Here is a 16,875-nt window from a genome sequence, read left to right as displayed (position 1 = left end):
AACAACAGAGTGAGAGTAGAGGTCACACGCATAACAAAAGTACATCAACTCAATTAATAGTAATGTGAATATAATTTTTTATATAATGCACTTCTACTATTACATTGTCATTTATACAGAGAAGCAGAGGAAAAACTGTGTTTTTTTAAATAAATACCATTTAGACTGAGGCAAATTTAAATATTAAAAAAAAAACTTGTATTCTTTCTATGTGGCCCATTATCAAATAATCCCTGACCCAGTGGTTGGGGACCACTTGGATACTGATGGCATACAAATTCTGCAATTGATATTTAGTTATGTATCTTTTAATTCTTTATAAACAGGTATTTAATCCTGGTAAGGCTCTTAAAATGTGATGGCGATGAATTAACCAAAAAATGTGCAAAATTTACTGTATCTTAAGGTTATTTTTAAGGAAATTTGTGTGCTGTTCTCTGACAGAGATGAGACTGATAAGCTGTCCGTCTGATGTTTCTCTCCTTAACCAAACCTAAAACCCTTATGTTTTCTCTGAACTAAACTCAACTTTATAATGAATATAAAATTCAGTGTGTTGTCCCCTCCCTCCCCCCTCACCGCTGCCTCCCTCTTCATGGTATCCACCCTGCTGATGAGTTTACAGTAGGCCTGGAAGAGCAGTAGCAGCTGAAAGTGCAGCTTGTAGAGTCTGCGACACAACTCCAGCTCCTGAAGAGACAGAACAGAGAAATCAATTCACACACAGAATAAACCCACAGAGGTCGTAGTGAAATGACTCTGATGAATAGACGGATGGGTACCCTGGGTTAGAGACGAGGGAGGATTTGAAGGGGTTAATGGGGGTGGCCTAAAGCAGGAAGCTGCCACCCAGGTTGGGCCACATGGTAAACTACTACTAGTATTAGTATTTAGACTTGGTTTCATCACTTATAAACCCCCGACCCCTCCAAAAAATACAGAAGTACACAAGAAGATGAATGATCCTTAAACTGTGAGCAATCTCTACATATGAAGAACAAGAAGAAAGAAACAAATGATGATGAGTAGAAATCATGATGAAGGAATTATAATCATGCAAAAAAAACAACAAAAACAAAACAAGACAGAACCTCAAAAAAATGTGATATTTCGTTGTTGTGATAACTCAGGGCAGCGTCATGATTAACTTTACTCTCAAGTTCATGAGTCTTCATCTACCATCAGACAGAATCAGTGTGCAGCACGGAGGGTATAAAGATCAAGTCCAGCAACAGAAATAAAGCATTTATTGCAGGACAGGACAACAGAGTACATGATAATTGGGTGGATGGGAGGAGTGCAGCTGGGGGGTGGAGGGGAGGCATGACTGATCCAGACAGAGATAGACGTTTAGATAGGGATGATTGCAGAGCGCAGTCTGTGGATGTCAACAGCAGCCATGGTACATACAGAGACATGAGATGGTCAGTGTCTGGTCTGGATGTTGTGATTATTAGAGTCTTTAATACGAGAACCACTTACTGCTAGATTTTCCATTTGCTAAGCAAGAAGGTGAGCAGGTCACACACACAAAAAAAACAACAACAAACAAAACAGAAGGGGAGAAAGACCAAGAATTAGTGAGCTTTAACATGGCAGCTGAGACACAGTGACCTGTGATGGGAGAAGAAGCTTGTGTTTTATCATATCCCTCTCAGTCAGAGAGAGAGCAGCCACAGCCACGCTCGACTGAGCGCTCATCAGGCATAAAACTAAATTTCTACTTTGAGATGAGCACACGTGATGGAGAGGAAAACAAAGGGAGAGAAGAGGCTTCAGTGAGTCGGGAGGACAGTTAAGACGATTTGAATGTTTGCCCTGGAGTTCGAAGGAGCAGATTTGTAACTTTGACAGCACGTCTGTGACAACACAACAGTAAGGAGCTGTAGAATGAATCCAAGATCTTTTGGAAAGGTTAGAGCCAAGAGTAGAGCTGTCAACAACTGCCAACATTAGATCAGTAGACCAGAACAACAGTGACAAAGAGAGCAGGGTTAGCAGCACTGGAACACTTTGTAAAAAAGTTTTGCTTCTTTACTGTATACATCCCATATGTCAAACTAAAGGCCTGTGGGCTGAATGTGGCGCACCACATCATTTAATGTGGACCACCCAGAGCTTAAATCGAAAAGTATTAAGTATTTTGTGTGTGTGCATAAACTACAATGCTCACTGCAAGTAATAAAGCCAAATGAGATTTAGCTCATAGGTCTATCAGGAAGACAACGCTAGAAACACGTCCATCTGTGTCAGTTCACATGACACCCTGCCAAGAGCTTTTCCCCTTCATGGCAGGAAAAACATTTTAAGCTACACTCACATGTGTTTAGAGAATTCAGAAAGCCTACAGCATACAGATGAGTGAGGACATTTCTGAGCATGTACAGCCTGCACATGCTCAGGCTTACCTGTGCGTGAGTGTTCGGTCGTTGATTGCTCTCTTTGTCCCCAAATGTTTTCCTGCAGTTGTCCAGCCACTGAGGGGACAACAAAACAAATAAAGGATGTTTAATTATTTTAATTAAACTGTATAAATTAGTGTCAATAATGTCATTGGTGGAAAAGAGAGGGACATAAAATATAAAAGTGAGGATAGGAATTTTCAGTTTTTGTGGGGACATTATTGGACCAAATACGAGGAGCTGTGAGATTTTTTTGTCCCTTGTGTATGTGCACGTTTCTCTGTGTGCACAGAGGTTGGTCAGGGAGGAGGTGTAATAAGATTGTTGTACTTAGTGAATTACACAGGGCTTGTTCTAGAAAACAGGATAGTATGTGGCCATTCAGGGACCATTGCCTTCTCATTTAATTAGCACCCCTGCATGACAGAACCCTCTGCAATTTCATCTCTTCTCTGCCTCATTCCCCTCCCCCTTTCATGTCCCTCCCATTCCCCTCCACTCATATAGCTGAAAGGAAAAAAACAGTGTTATTTTTATCCTGGTGACAGGGGATGTCACTCATGAAACTAACATGAGCCCCAGCTTGCTGTACACACAACAGGTAATGTGGGCACAACACTGATGAGACGCTCTCCTTCATCCTCAGTAATTTCTCTTGAAATTCCCCTGGCCGTGCAAGGTGCAAAAGCGCATGGATATGTTTCCTGAGCTCATGTCTCCGGGGATGAGAAGCCATTATGAGATAATCTCAGATAGATATATATATAAATATACACACACACATATATATATATATATATATATCTTGATGTAGCAGTTAAAGCTGCAGCTATCATTATGTCTGACAGGGGATGTGAAGGAAACTGACTAATGAGCAGGTAAGGAAAAGATGGAGCTTATGTAACGGACACTCACAAACTCAGCTGCTTCTTTCTTGACATTGTAGGTGTCCAAGTGTTCCTGCAGCTCCAGCACGCTGAACTTCAGAGTCTCCAACAGTCCACAAGAGACCAGCTACAGCCGCAAGATATGAAATGAAATATATATGGGCCCACAAGAACAAAAGGTGAAGAAAATAATCACACTTTGTCCTGTGACAATCACGACAAGAGTACGAAAGCACTGCTTTTTATATATTATTTTGTTACATAGGAAATACTCGCAGTACATCATAGCAGTACTTCAAAATACACTACAAAATACTGATTAATTAAAAAACAAGACACATGGGTATAGAGAATAGAGCACAGTATTTTAGCATTTTAATTGGTTTTTTGTTTTTTTTACGTTTGAAAAATAAAATTTAAAAAATCTCACTGTCTCAGCATCCAGTAACACCGTCGGGCACTGAGAGCAGGATGTCATGACCTCCAGGGAGCTGAGGAACTGATTTCCCATTCGTTGTAGCTTTTCTCCGAGGAAGTGAACAGATGAATGTGTGATGGAGCTAAATTTAGCCTGAATACTCTGTGATGGGTAAATGAAACATAAATAAATTATTTAAATAATAGTAAATAAAACACAGATAAAATACTAATTAAAAAAACAACACAGAAAAAACACGTGTTAGATATGCACCTCAAACAGCCTGGAGAACACGTGGAATGTGTAAACAGCAGAAGAGCCGTCTGTATCCGACAACATCTGGTTGACATGGCAACGCCAAGCGTCCTCCTCGTTGTCATAGGCAACAGGCTGGAATGCTGCCAGGATAGCTGAGAGGAAGGGTGAAGGGGGCGGAGAGGCCTGGATCTCTGGGAAGCAGTCTGCGTCACCTTCATCTTGACTGAAACACACACAGGGCCAATGAGCTACAAACAATCATGTTCTACACTCCCCTCAGTGTTCAACAAAGGACAAATGTAAACAAACACACACACACACACACACACATACGTTCAGCATCACCGGCTGACAGTAAACAAACTCCAATCGCAGCATCTCTGCTTCCCTGACAGTAGATTTTTCTGCGCTATTTTAAGACCTCACATCAACTGCAGTGCTCTGGCACGATAACAACATAGGAGCTAATAGCATTCTAGCATCCAGCAAGCGTCTCTGTCTCAAACACACACACACACACACATACACAGAGCAGTGACTCACAGACCAGTAGGACCAAAGAGTCTGAAAAAGCAGACAGAATATAAATATCTAAAACCTGCGCTGCTGAGGGCTGCAGCAGAAACAGTCTCTGTCCTCATCCTCACCCTAACTAGCGCTTCTTTCTCTCTCCCCTCATCTGCAGCTCGGTTGTGCTGCAACTGCAAACAGCACAAGTGCACTGTGCTCCCGTCCCACACAAGACTGCAGAGAGCTTAGAGGGAGCTAAACATCGACACGCATATGCACATTTTTCAGAAACAAAGCCAGCTCTCAGTGTAGCTCTTTGTTTACTGTTTTTAGTTTGTCAGCCAATCAGAATTCTTCACACACAGTCGACATTACATTCTAATACGGTTTGTAGTTCATTTCCCAGAGTGCACCCCCCACTGACATTTGTGATTCAATGATATGGCCCAGCATAGAGGAAAACCATTCATGTCTGTTAGTACTTGGAATTGTTATGTACTTTTATTACTGTTGCTGATGCTACTTTTGAACACTGACTTCACAGCTGTCCTCTGGCTGGTTTTGACAACCTTGAAATGGAAACAAGTGGACAAGAGCCAGCTCATGATGGCACATCTCCATAGTCCCAGCCCACAATGGATGCATGCCAGGGAAGACATTACCCATCGTACAGTACAAACTCACAAACGCTAGAATGCAAAGGTTTTGCACATGATATACCTTCACTCTATAACTCTTAAAATAAAGCCGATGAAATCCTTATACAGACACCAGCAATAATCAGAGTAATGTGAATTCTTATTTCTTTTAAAGACAGAGAATCTTTCTTAGGATCGTGGTTCCTTCTAGGAAAATAGATTTCACTTTCATTTAGACATTGTGACATTCTGTATTGATTTTTAAATACAAAGTACAAATAATGTGATAAACGTATCGATCTCTGCTCAGCTGAACTACCCCAGGTCCTCTCTATAGTCATTATGAGAAAAAGTGCTGTGCTAGTGCTAATTGTATGTATGGGCTTAACGTCTGAATTCAATTAAACACATTTTTTATTATATTATTAGGACCATCAAAATTAAGGTGCTAATAACAATAAATAATTAATGTTGTGTTGTTCTTAATACATCAACAGAAATTCTGTCATTTTAGTGGAGGCTAAACCAGAGGACAATAAATTATTTATTGCTATCCTTACTGTTATTAAGAAAAAAGGGAAATAGGGATGTTTTGTTTTCTACATAAAAACTCTATTCTGAATCTCATTAGTCATACCAGACTTTATCCTAGTATCAATAATTCAGTTTTAAATCTGAAAAAAGTGTACCTGGACATGCCAGAGAAGTCTGCCTCCTCCTCTTCCTCACAACGCTCATCAAGTTCTCGCAGGGCCTGTGTCACGTCTTCCTCCCACACAGAACCACAGGTGCTGTCTGGGTCTGGATCGGGGTCAGGCTTGGTCTCTGGAAAAGGCTGACACAGAGGCAAGTCTGTCTGGGTATCCTCTTCACAGAGGGACTCCGTAGGAGTGTGTATGACCAACAGAGGAGGGGGCGGGGGATCCAGGTCTTCCTGAGGGTCCTGGTCCTCCTGGAGGTCCTGAGCATCCTGAACATCCTGAGAATCTTGAGGTTCGTGTGAATCTGGGAGGTCACACAGCTCGGGTGGGTCACAGGGTAGAGGGGGCGCACTGCAAAACCCCGTGTCCTCACTAACACTGCTGCTCAGCTCGTCAGCTGCCGTCATACTTACAGCATCCTGTAACATAAAGCAGGACATTGAGGCATTTAAATCCATTTTGATGCATAATAAAAACCAAAATTATACATTTGAATCATGACAACAAACATATCAAGGTCATCTGTAGAGTACATTCTGACTTTTCTAAAGAATAAAACAAAACGGTAACAGCCTATACTTTGACACATACTGCAGGATAGTTTAAATCTGGACTTCATTAAACAAGTTTCCCAGCATTCATATCCTTGGAGATTCATCTCACGTCCCATTTATGAAATGTCTCTTTTGAGACATTAACTAAAAAGAATCAGTTAACAGCAGTCAATATCAATCAATCACTAAAACGCCACTGAAAACTTACACCCAGTGCTAATAAAAATGCTGCGTTGATGTAAAAATGACCAGGACAGAGGCAAAAGGACGGGAGACAAATGGAATGCCACACATTACATGTGAATGGACTGATTTATAACCTGTACTCTATAACTACACATCAGTGAAGAGGTTTACACCTGACATAAATTCTTCCTCACTCATCACCATCATGAGTCCAGACACATCGTGAGCCTATGTTTTTACAGTCAAGGCTTTAGGGCAACAAAGGAAACTCCAGAATAATTTTAGTTAAGTGTAAACCATGTTGATGTAGAAACAGCTTTAAATCATCACGTTAATGTGCACCACAAAAGGCGGGGGTATGATTGACCACGTCACCAACGGCGGGGTTTAAACTGAGCACCCCCGTCCCCTCATCTTGTTTGTATTTATTTTAATTTAAAAGTCTAATGCATTAGGTGGTCTGAGTGTGGCAGGCGGCCAGTACATCACAGAGACAGCAGCTATATTACAGAAAGCTTTTAGAAGTGGCCATGGCCATCCTGGAGGGAGTGAGTAAGAGTATTGATGGTTTTATCTCAGGCTCATTACGCTAAGAGCTGGAGCTGAGATGGAGGAGATGTCCTTGTAATGACATTGAAAATCACAGGCCACGTCCACTTCCTGGGAAGCTGCAATCGGTTCCTAGCACGGAACACTGCTGCATACAGTAGATCTACAAAGACTGAACAATGAATGTATGCGTGAGGTATTTGCTGTACACTTCCTGACTGACATGATATACTCACCCGCATTAGTATAAGTGATAAATATCAAGAGCAGTGGACAGAAAAGCTGTTCATTTCAGGAAAAGCTATGTCATGTTAATATGGAAGTAAATTAAAGAGGTTCTGATGGTTAGAACACCACTGGTTTTCCATTTAATGTGAAAACACCACTTGTAATGCACTCATACTCACACATGCTTCTGCCGAAGGTAAAGCAGATGGGGTCCATTTCACAAGTTTTAATGGTGGATTTAGTTGGAATGGTCAGTTGTTGTGTTATTGGAGGTGAGCAGTTACAGCCGACCTGAGGTGAGCTTTTGTTTGCATCTCTCCCCAAATCACACAAGTAAGCCCCGATAACAGAGCAATTACACGAGCAAGAGAGAGCTCATCAGCACCCACATCCCGAGCAGAACATAAGAAGCAAAGCAGCGGTAGGAGGAGTCAGAGGCGAGAGGTGATTAATGCAGAATTATGAAACAGCAACAGCATTTTTTTACTCCAACCACAGCTCTGAAAAAGTTGCTCATTTGCTGACTCGACACCAGAAAAAAAATATAGCAAAAGCACACAAGGGCCGAAGAGAAGGACGAAAAAGACAAGCTAGAAAGCACCCGAGCACCACAGTTTATTACTGCTCCCAACTGATCGCACCTCAGGCAGCTGGCTGCTGGCACTGTCTGAGTGGGCCATCTCCAAAAGGGGGCTATCGAGGCGAGGAAGGGAGGGCAGGGAGGTAAGGACAGTTGGCTCCTCTGTCAGGGCACTGCTGGATGATTCTTGAGACTGGTGCAATGAGTCCACATGGTTGGATGCAGTGTCATCTGTAGCAGAGTCACTGTTAAGCTGGAGGAGAAATTTAACAGGAAAAATAAATCAGAATAGCTCTAACAAAACACTGAACGATTAAAACAGATTGAAATATACAGTATGCTAGCTTTCTCCAGATTCTCAATCTATGAGATGCAGGCTTAATGCAATTACATTGCATTAATTCAATTGTATTATTGCTTCAGACAAAATGTAATATGACTCTACCAAGAGTTAACCAAGTTCTTAGGACACCAAACTCTGCCTGTACTTTTTAAAGATCTCATCATATTTTACTTAAAAAAATAGAACATTTGCAAGAGGCAAAAGCTCATTCTCTCACCATGCACTACCAAGGTCAGAAAAAATAGACTTAAGTATAGCATTTAAAATAAAAGCCCCAGAACTAGTAGCAGCTCTGTAGAAGCTGTTGATTAAGAAGGTGAATAAAGAACAGCATAATTTAGAGAAATGCAGCAAGACTACTGAAAACTGTAAACTGAAAAATGCTGTTTTTCAACAGTATTACACTCTACTTCAATTTAATTTAAAAAGGAACTTTAATTTTTTTTTTAAGTTAACAATTTCCCTTTAAATGCAATAGAGTAAACTTTATTGTAACTTTCTAAAAATCTGGCCTAGTTCAACAAACATAAAACCAGGAGAGGAGGAAGCCAGAGGTAAAGACATTTGACCAAGGACTGAAGGGGAGTGTCTATCACCAGCGAAGCAAGCATCTAAGCCCCCGTCCAATCTGGCAGCTGCTCCAGCTTAGTGCGCACACATTCACACACACACCATGCCAACGCGCAGTGTGAGGAGCATGGTGGGTTGGGAAGCGGGGAAGTGGGGGATCGGGACCCTAATTAGAGTGAGACTTACAAGGCCAGAGCGGGTGAGAATCTGGCTAGCACTCAGTACCTCCTCCTCAGATGATTCGTCAGTGTCCTCGTGGTTGGTGAGATTGAGGCTCGGCGTGCTGCCTGTGTACTGGCACTCCTGCAAAGACGGCGTGTCCCCTTTGTCCATGCTCTCCAAGGATCGACGACGCACCCCCCAATTAAAGTTGTCCATGCTCTCTCCCTGCACCCAACGACAAGACAAAAACAGTGAGACACACTTCACAAAACAATAGTTAAAAAAATAATAATTGAAACCCAGGACATAAAACATTCACTAACTTAAAGCATGTGTGTGTATGGAAAGGAGATGAATACGATCACAAACACAGAAACATAAGAAGTACAAAATTACAACAGCACTTTTTAACGACACAAAGACAGAGATCAGTTTGATGAGCAGTTCTGAAGAGCACCTGGATCCTTACCTGGAACTCCTTGAGGCAAGAGAAGAAAATGAACAAGTGTGTTAGTCGACGGGTACAAAACCGACAATAATGTTACAACAAAGGTAAAGACCAGGACTTCAATTAGAAGACAACAAGAAAGACAAACGTTTGATTCTAACAAAGTGAGACATAAAGTAGTGAAGTAAGAAAAGTGAGGAAGATGAAAGTGAGAATCAAGTAATTATTTGAAATTCTGATGCTAAAACTCTCTGGACACATGTCATACTCATTGTTATGGAAGTTAAATGACAGTAATTCTCACCTCAGCATCCTCCAACTCCACATCTAAGAAATCAAAGTCTTTGAAGACACCAAACTGCTGCTCACTTCCTGCATCTTCCCCTAACGCCTCCTCTTCTCTGACCACCTCCTCCACAGTAGGTATGAGACTGGTCTGCTGGTCTGCAGAGTCCAGATCCTCACTGGATGAGAATACCACCTGTGTCGGGGAATACATAAGCTTTATTGTTTACAATGCTCAAAGGTACATTTATTTAAAGGAACTGATCTGAACTCAGAGGTGCTGAAGAGAAGAGAGGAACACAACAGCTTCTCATGTGTGAATTGAATTGTCTGAGGCCTTAGAGAGGGAGAGGAGTCTTACAGATGGGTTTTTGGGAATGCCAGACTCTGGGCCACACAGAGACAGGACGTTCATCAGCCTTTCTCTAGTTCTTCTCTGTAACAAAAAAAAAAACAGCAATATATTTACAACTTAAAATACATGAGGCTATTGTATTTATTTAATTATATTTAAAATAAGTGTGATTAATAAACTAGATTAAAAAAAGACTTGTTATCAGTGACAAATTACATCAATTTGTCATTTGTAACCTAATAATAGTAATTGGTAATTAGTCCTGTCAAATGTAATGCATTAATCCTGTTAAATAATTTGTGCAGATTAATCAGATTAAAATTTTTGACGCATTTTACTTATGGTCTGAATGATGTACATTGTATATCCAATAATTCCTCCTCCAATACACAGTTGATACACACATTACAGGCCAAATAATAGTAATAACAATAATAATAATAACAACAAATCACTAACATGTCAAACAAATGTCTAGTGGTCCACAATGAAAAGTAGCTCAATCTTGTGTTTTAGTAATTTTACCAATGTGATCAAGTCAGAGGACATTCTATGAATGACTGAAAACTATGACTCATACTGTTTTAGACTACAGTATCTTGGGCCAGTGCTGCCTCCTACTTTCAGCTTTATGTTACTACAGTGTTGTGTTCTGTGTCTACCTGGGAAAGTTGAGGCCTCTTCCAGCTAACTGGCACCAGACCGTTAGAGTTGGACCCAGACGATGTGGAGGAAGTGCTCCTGGTCACAGCAATCACCTGTGGCTTTCCATTGCGACCTGCTGCCGTACGTTGGTCGCCATATTTATGCCCTATAATTGGTGTCTGTCAAATAAAATAAAAACAATGTTTAGAATTGTTTTAAAGATGTTAGGGTGGATTCAAAGATAAAAGTCTGACCTCTGAGATGTCAAAGTGGAAGTCCAGAGTCTTTCCAGGCAGTTCCTTGGAAGCATTGTTAAAAATACGTGTAAAGGCGATCTCCGGCGATCCGCACGACTCCGTGTTGTAGGAACGCTGCACATCATCAGGAACAACTAGGCTGGCTGAGCGAGACACCACCAGCTTTAAAATGTTTTGAGCCTCCTTCCAATGAGGGCTCTGTAAAAAGCGTGCATATATGTTATGACATCATCGAGATATCGGGCTCTGTGGCCACTGTAGAATCATGATGCTTAATGGACACAGCTGAAACTAGATAATCCCCAACTGACTGCAGATGGGGATTACATTTCTGAAGCCATTTGTATTTTTTCTGTATCCCATGTCATTTAACATTCTCACATGAGCTTAATATCAGTGGGTGGGTGTATACAATGGAGTACTGTATGTGCACACAGAGAGTTGATAGAGGTCTGGCTGAGAGGACCTTTATGATGAGCAGTGACAGCATCAAAGACTGCAATAATTTATGAGCAGATGATATTTAATTTCACATACTTCAGGCAAATTCATATTTTTTGCAAATATCCTGCAAATGGTTTCAATACTGTGACAAATTTAACAGCAAAACTCTACAAAATTCTACATGAATATGAAACTACAGTACTAACCTGGACATATTTGCCAATAATTTTCATAATCTCCAGATTGAACTGTTTGACAGGTGCTGATGAAAGGTCAATATAATTCAGCAGGCTGTAGATGATCTGTAACAAGGACTGCTGCATGCTGGGAAGGCCCTTCTCTAATAACTGAAGGACAAAAAGGAACAATTTACTATTTAAAATTACACCAAGGGTGGCAAAGATGATTTAATTTAATCTTTCATACCTCAGCCAGGTAAGTGACCAGATTTAATGTGATCTCAGCGAAGGCATCGTGGAGGTAGCGACACACCACATTGATCCAGTTGGTGCAGTCACGAGAGTAGCTGTGTGTGCTGTACAGGCTCATCATGTGAGCCAGGTTAGAAAGAGTAGCCGACTTCTCCTCCGCACACACCTTGGCTATTTTATCAGCCGTCTCCTTGCAGAAAGGAGTGGGGCTGTCAAAGTGCTGAATGAGGTGTGGGAGGAGGCACAGGATATTCAAAGGGAAACCTGCAATCATGACACACAAAAAAGGGAGTCAATCACTTGCATTCAAGTGTGGATCAAAGCTACTACGGGAGTAGAGGATCACAAAAAAAATAGGGTTGTATTCAAACATCTCTAATCTCTATATGTGAAAAGTTCTTGTGAAAAGATTAAATTTCACTTTTGTATCAGAATATTAAAGTGCTGTAAACAACATGCTTTTTCAGTTGCAAAATGGTCTAAAAAATCCAGTATTCTTACTAGCATACCTGCAACTTGTGAGGGGTCTACCAGTGTATGCCTGGAGACGCTGATGAGCTTGCTGAGAAGGTGGATGGTTAGCTCCTGAGTTGAAGCAGAGGTGAAGCCCTTCAGAAAGAGCTGCAGCAGTCCAGGGAAGGTGTACCACTTCAGCTTGGCCTGGACCTTTTCCAGACGCTCTCTGCTGTCTGTGCGGTCCAGTGGCAGCTGCCCCAGCATCTTGTTCAGGAGGCGCAGTGCCAGCAGGTACTCAAACTCGTAGTCTGACTCCAGTAGAGAGGCGGCAATCCAGAACACTGTGGCCATCAAATTTGATGGATCCACTGGAGGGGCAGCATCCCCCCCTTGACCCTCCCCACCCCCTAGTGATGATAAGCTTCGGGTCCGTGCTAGATTCCCGTGGCTACCGCCGAGTCTGTCAGCTATGTCTAAGGTATTACTCCTGCGTCGGTCACCCTTGCGTTCGCCCATCAGACTGGCACGTAGAGAGTTGCTGCGTGTGTGATTGAACAGGCCACCACTGCTCAAGTTCAGCTGGCCTGTGCTTTTCCTGTTGGCAGCAAACTTTGCCCCCAGTAAATGATCACGGGGAGGAGTTCTGTATGAAAATGAATACTTGGTTAAATGTTGACATACAGATAAAACAACGCCTATGACATTTAGGTGAGACTTACTGTGCTAGAGCAGTGAGCAGGTCATAGTTTTTGACTGTGTCTGCCAGAGTATCAATGCCTGACTCCAGTGTCAGGAGGAGTTCAATGACAAAGCCCTAGAAGAAAAACCAATGTAGAAACAAAAATTAGCAACCCAAAACAGAATACTCATTAACAAGAACCCTGTAAATCCACACTAAAGAAAATAAACCAAAACAAAGTAACATCAAGAAACATTTAGTCTCCATTAGGTAAAACGTTCAGCATGATCATGATCATATTTTTAATGTTCTGACCTGAGCCTCCTCTCCAGGGTCACCCACTGTCTCCACTAGTCGAGACAGAATATCAGACAGTGTTGCTGGGGTCAGTGGTTGCTTAAGTGCCCTGAAGACTTGGAACGACCGTCCAGCATAATGACGGGAAGGACAGGACAGACCTGTTTGTAGAGCTATTTCACTCAACAATGACTCCAGTTGGAAACCTGGGAAAATTGACATGTACATGAAGGCAAATACGACCAAGCTTCACTTGTGACGCAATGTTAGAAAAATAAAAAATTTAATCAAAATAGCAAAAAAAGAAAACAGACCTGGTTGCGAATGCTTAAACACAGACACAACATGTCGTACAAAGACACTCAGCTGGTCAGCGCTCTTTATGTTGGGGTTTTTGGGTGATACATCTTCGTGGTTCCAGAGTGGGCCCTTCTTTCTATAAAAACAAAAGAAGTAAATGTCAGTCAGTGTGATTCATTGTCTTTTCTAATTTCCCCCACAACACAAAGCATTGTTGTTTCTCTATGACAAAACAAGCCGTACACACCAAACCCCCAAATCCAAACCATGCAAAGTTAAATACTCATTCCCATCAGACAATGCTGGAGGCATGAAAGTACAGTAAATAAGAATATGTAACATAATTAACACAAGTTACTGATACTTTCTGCTGTACGTTAATTTGCTAGCAGTGTAAAGAGAACCAGCTAACCTTGATGTGATGAACTCAATCAGGGCCTTGGCCTTCCGGTCCTGTTCAACAGTGACATCCACTTCACTGATAAGAGTGGGGGAGAGATGGGACATAGCAGTGCTCCCCACGCCGAGGCTGATACTGGAAGATGTGGAGCTGCAGCTAAGGCCAGAGTCTGTCATAGGTGAAGGTTGACAGTCTGGCAAAAGTTCTTGAACTCCTATGCAGAAAGATATTAAATAATTAAAAAAGAAATTACAAACCCCAAATATGTTCAGAAACGTAAAACAGGGCATACAACACATTGCTGTCAATATAGTTATCTTAAATACTTTTTTTCTTTTATTGTAGCTTAGTTTCAGTGGTTCTGGTCTTACAACTGGAGATTTGTAAATAGATTTCAGCCTTGCCGGTTTACATGTTCCCCCTAAGGGGAGTAAGGTGCTACACATGTACAGGCCAACACTACTGACCTGTGAGGTTAAACTCAGGTGCTAATGTCTTCACAGTTAGGACTCTTGGATCATTGTAGTCTCTGTTGCGCAAAAGCACCATTGCCACAGACTGGACATTGCTACTGGCTCCCTGAGCTATAAGCAGGTGAAGCAGGAGGCGTTTGCAATGCTCATAGACTTCAGGATGCTGGTGGTCAAACCCTGGGGAAAAACAAAAGCAGGAGCAGCAGAGTGAAAACTCTGTCCGATGGTAGTTGTTGTCTCTACATAAACGTCAGAAAGAAACTAACCTATGAGAATTGCATGTAACAGAGAGTGCAGATAGCTGCTCCACTCCACTTTGACCCCATGGTCGACGATGAGGTCTGTCAGCAGGATGATGGCAATATTACATCTGAAAAAAATGTGAAACAAGGCTTGAGGCTGACTAAGAGAACAACTTGTCGATGAAGACGGAGATGAATGTGTTATTCTTTACCTGTGCAGAGGTACAGCAGGAGTGTTGGTCTCTGGCAAATAATCCACCAATGGAGACCAGCAGCCACCCGTTGGTGGGAAGGGTAGAGGCTCTGGCTGGTTCTGATCCATGACTTTCAAACGCCAGTTAGCATACAGTGGCATAGAGTCACCTTAATGAAAAGACAAAACAATCAGACATGTACCATAACTATGTTGAGCGGGAAGAGGGAAAATATTTTTCTTACTCTTTTCTTCCTCATAGGAGCCTCCAGAGCTGCTGCTGTAACGAGACTCCAGACGGTGGTGCTGGCGATTTAAGTTACTGGTCAGACCACTGTAGATATCCAGGTGAGTGTAACTGCAGAAACAGACAGTGTTGTTCTAAATAAGTGGTGCCTGCAATAACTACTACTAACCTAACTCAGTCTCTCGACTAGCCATATCTATTTATCCCATTATCAGTGTCCTAAGAATAACATTTTTAAAATGTCATACCTGTCCTCCATATTTGAGTCTTTGATCTTGCTGTCATGGTGACCATCATTTCCTGGCACCATGGTATTGCTGCTGGAAGTTGTTCCTGAGAAGTAAAAAAAAATTAAACATCTCAGGAGACAAACTTTTTTTACAGTAATAGTCACATGTCCTTATCTCTGATCAGTTTTATTTTAAGTGGTCATTTACCTGAGGTGACTGAGGGGATCTTGTAACTGGAGGTGATGCGGTAGTAGGGGGGGTTGTCCATGTGAGTAACAGCTGAGCTGACAGGATCAGTCAAGTCCAACTCACACATCAGCTCCTCCAGCAGCTGCATAGTCTTATCTCTGCCCAAGTAAACGACCACACGTTTCACCTGAGACCAGACACAAACAGAGACAGGGCATGGCACAGTCAGTCACATGATGGGCACACACTGCACCTGATACTGGAAAGACAACCCTGGTAATAGTGCTGGAACTCACATAGGGCAAAAGGCTTGGGTCGCTGCTAACTCCTGACATACTGATGAGGAAGTGCAGGATGATTTTGAGATTCTTTGGCCAACTGTCTGCCAGTGTGGTCCAGACATTCTCAATCTCTGACCAGGCAAACTCATCTCCATACTATAAAAATAAATACATTTAATGGTCAAAATATTTCTTGGGTAAACATTTTTACTTATATGTGTGTATGTATGTACAGTACGCTTTAGTGTGGCTCACCTTAGCCGTCATGAACATGAGGTTATTGAGCACCATGGCCGTTGCACGAGGAGATCCCCAGCCCTCTCCATGGAGCCAGCGCCGGCTGTTGACCATCATTATTTCCCGCTCCTGTGCATCCTCCTCTTCCTCAACGCTGCTAGAGTCCTCTGGTCTCCGTGCACTTGGTTTAAAGTCCACCAGCTCCACATTGTTCATCCAAGGTAGTAGGTAATGTAGCATTACTTGACGGCCACCAGGGTGTGCTGTCTGGATACGCTGGCTCACCTCTGTGATTTAAACAGTAACAAGTACACTGAAAACACTTCTGAGCCCTGAACAGTTACTTAAATATTTAAGCCTTTAAAGGAACTTTCCTAAAGTAAAAACATCATTAGGCTTTATGTAAGAAGAATGGCTGCTGATTACCACAAGCAATAGTTATAAAAAAAGTCAAAATGAGTCAAACCTGAGAAGATGGGCAGAGTTAACTCAGGGTATGTCCGTGCAAGCTCCTCGGACAGCTGGTAGTAAGACACTGAGTAAAGATGTGGAAGAGGGGAGGGAGGGGTCAAGATGCCGTCTGTTCGCTGGATCTCCAGCTTATGGGCATAGCGAAAGAGTTTGGGCTCCAGGATCTATTTGGTTTAAATAAATAAGTGAGATTTTTTAACAGACAAAACTGAGAAAACCAAGAACGCAACCCAGACAGAATGACAGTAACACTGACTTGTAGCAGCTGCATGGCCACTTCATAGATGTCCCTGGAAGAGTCAGCCGCTTTAAACAGAATCAGTGACAGC

The 16,875-nt window shown here is 42.0% G+C and overlaps 1 protein-coding gene across 1 annotated transcript in view; it reads right to left on the bottom strand.

The window, feature by feature from the left end:
• fryl (furry homolog, like) overlaps positions 1-16,875 on the bottom strand; it is a 47,331-nt gene that overhangs the window by 2,322 nt on the left and 28,134 nt on the right. The window contains exons 31-61 of the mRNA XM_025065293.1: positions 16,803-16,875; positions 16,542-16,710; positions 16,094-16,362; positions 15,854-15,994; positions 15,576-15,744; positions 15,387-15,471; positions 15,137-15,249; positions 14,911-15,061; positions 14,723-14,826; positions 14,451-14,633; positions 13,996-14,197; positions 13,598-13,719; positions 13,302-13,489; positions 13,027-13,121; positions 12,361-12,950; positions 11,847-12,115; positions 11,627-11,767; positions 10,974-11,174; positions 10,737-10,898; positions 10,081-10,155; positions 9,739-9,915; positions 9,011-9,211; positions 7,973-8,164; positions 5,803-6,233; positions 4,509-4,529; positions 3,981-4,188; positions 3,720-3,869; positions 3,318-3,416; positions 2,409-2,477; positions 1,483-1,500; positions 580-690 (exon numbers count right to left, since the gene is read on the bottom strand). The exon at positions 16,803-16,875 is cut by the window's right edge and continues 14 nt beyond it. Of these exons, the coding sequence (XP_024921061.1) occupies positions 580-690; positions 1,483-1,500; positions 2,409-2,477; positions 3,318-3,416; positions 3,720-3,869; positions 3,981-4,188; positions 4,509-4,529; positions 5,803-6,233; positions 7,973-8,164; positions 9,011-9,211; positions 9,739-9,915; positions 10,081-10,155; positions 10,737-10,898; positions 10,974-11,174; positions 11,627-11,767; positions 11,847-12,115; positions 12,361-12,950; positions 13,027-13,121; positions 13,302-13,489; positions 13,598-13,719; positions 13,996-14,197; positions 14,451-14,633; positions 14,723-14,826; positions 14,911-15,061; positions 15,137-15,249; positions 15,387-15,471; positions 15,576-15,744; positions 15,854-15,994; positions 16,094-16,362; positions 16,542-16,710; positions 16,803-16,875 (5,179 nt within the window). The remainder of the gene's footprint in view (positions 1-579; positions 691-1,482; positions 1,501-2,408; positions 2,478-3,317; positions 3,417-3,719; positions 3,870-3,980; positions 4,189-4,508; positions 4,530-5,802; positions 6,234-7,972; positions 8,165-9,010; positions 9,212-9,738; positions 9,916-10,080; positions 10,156-10,736; positions 10,899-10,973; positions 11,175-11,626; positions 11,768-11,846; positions 12,116-12,360; positions 12,951-13,026; positions 13,122-13,301; positions 13,490-13,597; positions 13,720-13,995; positions 14,198-14,450; positions 14,634-14,722; positions 14,827-14,910; positions 15,062-15,136; positions 15,250-15,386; positions 15,472-15,575; positions 15,745-15,853; positions 15,995-16,093; positions 16,363-16,541; positions 16,711-16,802) is intronic.

This window comes from Cynoglossus semilaevis, chromosome 2 (assembly GCF_000523025.1).
Source record: "Cynoglossus semilaevis isolate Cse_v1.0 chromosome 2, Cse_v1.0, whole genome shotgun sequence".
Lineage (NCBI taxonomy): Eukaryota > Metazoa > Chordata > Actinopteri > Pleuronectiformes > Cynoglossidae > Cynoglossus > Cynoglossus semilaevis.
The sequence above is the reverse complement of the archived record's forward strand: the minus strand, read 5'-3'. Positions and strand labels throughout refer to the sequence as shown.